Here is a 4057-nt window from a genome sequence, read left to right on the forward strand (position 1 = left end):
TTTTTGGCCCAGCCCCTTTCTCTCCGCATTCTGCTTGACTACTTTAGCTCTATAACATCGTCTCCACTGCTTTCTTATTTCTTCATCTTCAGTTCTCAGCATCAAATGTTTTACTGCAAGCAGATAAACTACAAATACACGAACACTGTTTCCCTCTGGAAGGAGCCCATGGTTTCTTCAAACACGGCTGCTTGATGACAGTGTGACAGTGAGTTACAAGCATGTATTGAGACAAATATGAAAAAATTAGAAATAAAAGTAAAAAAATACAAGGATGTGTGTGTGTGCGCGCGCGTGTGTGTGTGTGCTTGTGTGTGTGTGTGTGTGTGTGTGTGTGAGCGCACAGGATAAAAACAGAGAAAAACAGCACTGACATGGGTAGGGTACCTGTTAATAAATATCTATTAATAAATAATGTATTGCACATGGGTTTGAAGTATTGCAGATAAGTTGGCATTGCACTCACAAATAAAATATTGCACTAAGTTGAGTATTGCACTGTTGCTGGGGGAGAAAAAAAGACATTTGCACAGTTCAGTTGTTGTTGCTTTGTGATTGTCTTTTAGGATGAAAGAGCTGTTGTGTTATTGTGGTGTGTTCAGCAGTCTGATAGCTCACAGATAAAAACTCTTTTTCAGTCTTTTGGTTCTGCACCGTTTGCCTGATGGCAGAAGGTTGAACAGTGCAGGGTACAGGGTGCAGGGTGCGGGGTTAAGGGTGAAAGGTGCAGGGTGCAGGGTGAAGGGTGCAGGGTGCAGGGTGCCAGGTGAAGGTACAGGGTGCAGGGTGAAGGGTACAAGGTGCAGGGTGAAGGGTGAAGGGTGGAGGGTACAGGGTGCAGGGTGCAGGGTGAAGGGTGCCAGGTGAAGGTACAAGGTGCAGGGTGAAGAGTAAAGGGTGCAGGGTGAAGGGTACAGGTTGCAGGGTGCAGGGTACCGGATGCATGGTGAAGGGTGAAGGGTGCAGGGTGAAGGATGAAGGGTACAGGATGCAGGGTGCAGGGTGCCAGGTGAAGCTACAAGGTGCAGGGTGAAGGGTAAAGGGTGCAGGGTGAAGGGTACAGGGTGCAGGGTGAAGGGTGCAGGGTGCAGGGTGCAGGGTGAAGGGTACAGGGTGCAGGGTGCAGGGTACAGGATGCATGGTGAATTGTGAAGGGTGCAGGGTGAAGGGTACAGGGTGCAGGGTGCAGGGTACAGGATGCATGGTGAATTGTGAAGGGTGCAGGGTGCCGGTTACAGGGTGCAAGGTGAAGGGTGGAGGGTGCAGGGTGCAGGGTGAAGGGTGAAGGGTGCCAGGTGAAGGTACAGGGTGCAGGGTGAAGGGTAAAGGGTGCAGGGTGAAGGGTACAGGGTGAAGGGTACAGAGTGAAGGGTGCAGGGTGCCGGTTACAGGGTGCAGGGTGAAGGGTACCGGGTACAGGGTGCAGGGTGAAGGGTGCAGGGTACAGGGTGCAGGGTGAAGGGTGAAGGGTGCAGGGTGAAGGGTACACGGTGAAGGGTGCATGGTGAAGGGTGCAGGGTGCCGGTTACAGGGTACAGGGTGAAGGGTATAGGATGCAGGGTGCAGAGTGAAGGGTGCCAGGTGAAGGTACAGGGTGCAGGGTGCCGGTTACAGGGTGCAGGGTGAAAAGTGAAGGGTGGAGGGTACAGGGTGCAGGGTGAAGGGTGAAGGGTGCCAGGTGAAGGTACAAGGTGCAGGGTGAACCTGAACTGAATACACAGTGAAGAAAATGGTGCTGAATGGATGGTTTTTAATGTCGTGGCTGTTTGTTTTATAAACTGGGTGATAATCATGTGTGCTAAGCTCAAATGCAACCCAGAATCAGGCCTTCAGGACATTTTTACTGTAAAACACAGAAACTCTCCAGCTATGTGCTGCTGTATTAATGTCACGATGGTGCTGGGAGGGAGTCGTGGTGTACAGCTGTAGTTTATTGAGCTGATGGTTTAGTCGGCCAAGTGTTTTACAGCTAACTGTTGTTCTGCATTGTTTTCTCCAGTGGATGATCTGAGGCAGCAGGAAAATGAAAAAGTATCCAAGACCCCAGAGGATGGAGGGCCAGGAAATGTTCATCGTGACAGAAGGTCCTCTCAAGTATAGAGCTGCAGATGTGTTGCTCAGCAGCTTCACCCTTTCAGATGCCGAGGAAGAAAAAAGGAAACGACTGGAGAACATATTTTCCAGATGTTTCTGTGCGAAGCACTCTGCCAGATTCTCGGAGGAGGTGGATTTTAAACAAACGTATCTTGGCGATGGAGGACGAGGCCATCGCTCATTTTTATGTTTGAAGTTTCAAATGTTTTCATGTCTCCCCATCTGGTGAGGAAGAGAGAGCAAAGCATCGTGGGAAGAGGGTGAGTTCACCGCAGTGATGGGTACCGTGGCTGAAATCTGCACAGCACTAAACAACACACATGAGAGAGAGACAAACATGAAGCAGCACAATCTTCATTCACACGCTCACCTGCACGCACACCTGGACATACTGATTATAGCAGCAGTAACAGTCAGTCAGTGCAGGAGGACTGAAGTCTTTAACTTCAGCTGAAAGCTGCTTTTAAGCTGCAGCCTCAGTTTGCTTCAACTTTGACCTCAGCAGTCAGCCAACAGAAACGTGTTATCTGGATGCATTTTGTGTTTGCAAAGGGAGGAGCTGCTGCACTCGCACACTGATATCACACTGTTTTCTATGCAGTACAACTTGAACACAAAGTGCAGCACCAACGCTTCATGGATCAGGCGTGAGTCTGAACTCTGTGACTCCGTTTGATTCAGCTCTGAGCTCCCTGGGTTTCTTTTTTTTATATTTTTATACAGTTATGATGAACAGTGATTGTGTCTTGGATGAGCATTAGAAAGGGTGTGTTGTAGTTCCCAGTCTGACCTGATGTTGGCGCTGTTCGCTCTCTGTTCCAGTCCCTGAACGCAGACACAGTGATACTGAAAAGTGTCTGAGCTCTCTCACACAAAGTGCAGCAGCACTGCTGAACTACTAGAAAAGATGAAAGTGTAGAGATGTTAATTTTTTAATAAATATGGATTTCATCATATATATAATTCAAAATCGATAATACGACTCGTAACCTTTACACACAAGTGCTGTCAAAACTAGACTTCATTACACTAACGCACATTTACATTCTTCTGCATTTCACATTATTAAAACATAATAAGTAATAATTCTATCCTGACTTTAACCATTTAAAACAAACATCTAAAATATTTGACAGTGCCTCTCAGGTCCAACACCAAGTTTCTTCTTTGCAAAGCTTAACCCGTCACAGATCTGTGGATGCTGCACTGTGGATGTGCAGCGGTGACGTGCACACTGCTGATGTCATCATGGTTGCAGAGAAGGGTTGAGGTGCCTCATCCATCCATCCATCCATCCATCCATCCATCCATCCATCCATCCACAGAACAGTGGAGCAGTGCAGCTCCTCTTTCTCCTCCCCCCTCCCTGAGCCTGCTTCCATCAGAGGTTTCTTCCTGTTAAAGGGAGTTTTTCCTTCCCACTGTCACCAAGTGCTGCTCATAGGGGGTCGTTTTGACTGTTGGGTTTTCTCTGTATTATTGTAGGGTCTTTACCTACAGTATGAAGCGCCTTGAGGCGACTGTTTGTTGTGATTTGGTGCTATATAAATAAAGCTGAATTGAATTGTCCTGCAGGTCTCTGAAAGTGATCCTAACGATCTTCATCTGAGACAGAAAAGAGCAAATTATAATCAATGAGAGGAGCCTGAGCTCAGCAGCTATGAACGAGTGCTCGATCAGGTTAACTGACACAGAGAAGATGCAGGATTCATTCTTCTCCTCCAGCTGACTGAGGTAAATGCTTGGTATTCACTTTGATCTCTTCTGCCACAGGACAGGGCGGGCGGTGTTTGGCTTCTTGGCCTCTTTTAACACCTTTCTTGGTTTTGGAGCGTATTTCCTGTTTAAGCTCTTTTTGGAGTAAAAGTTATGAGATTAGAACATCACTCAACATCAATGACAGCAAAGAAACAGAAACCTGCAGCAGGGTGTAGCTCAGGTTTGTGTTGCTGCAGCGTGTCAG

General features: G+C 47.5%; 1 protein-coding gene across 1 annotated transcript; it reads right to left on the minus strand.

The window, feature by feature from the left end:
• Window positions 1-711: 711 nt before the first annotated feature.
• LOC115772520 (putative proline-rich protein 21) lies at window positions 712-1503 on the minus strand. Its single transcript, XM_030718813.1, has one exon. It carries the CDS (start codon window positions 1501-1503, stop codon window positions 712-714), a length of 792 nt encoding a protein of 263 aa, XP_030574673.1.
• Window positions 1504-4057: the final 2554 nt, after the last annotated feature.

Source organism: Archocentrus centrarchus, chromosome 3 (assembly GCF_007364275.1).
Source record: "Archocentrus centrarchus isolate MPI-CPG fArcCen1 chromosome 3, fArcCen1, whole genome shotgun sequence".
Classification (NCBI taxonomy): Eukaryota; Metazoa; Chordata; class Actinopteri; order Cichliformes; family Cichlidae; genus Archocentrus; species Archocentrus centrarchus.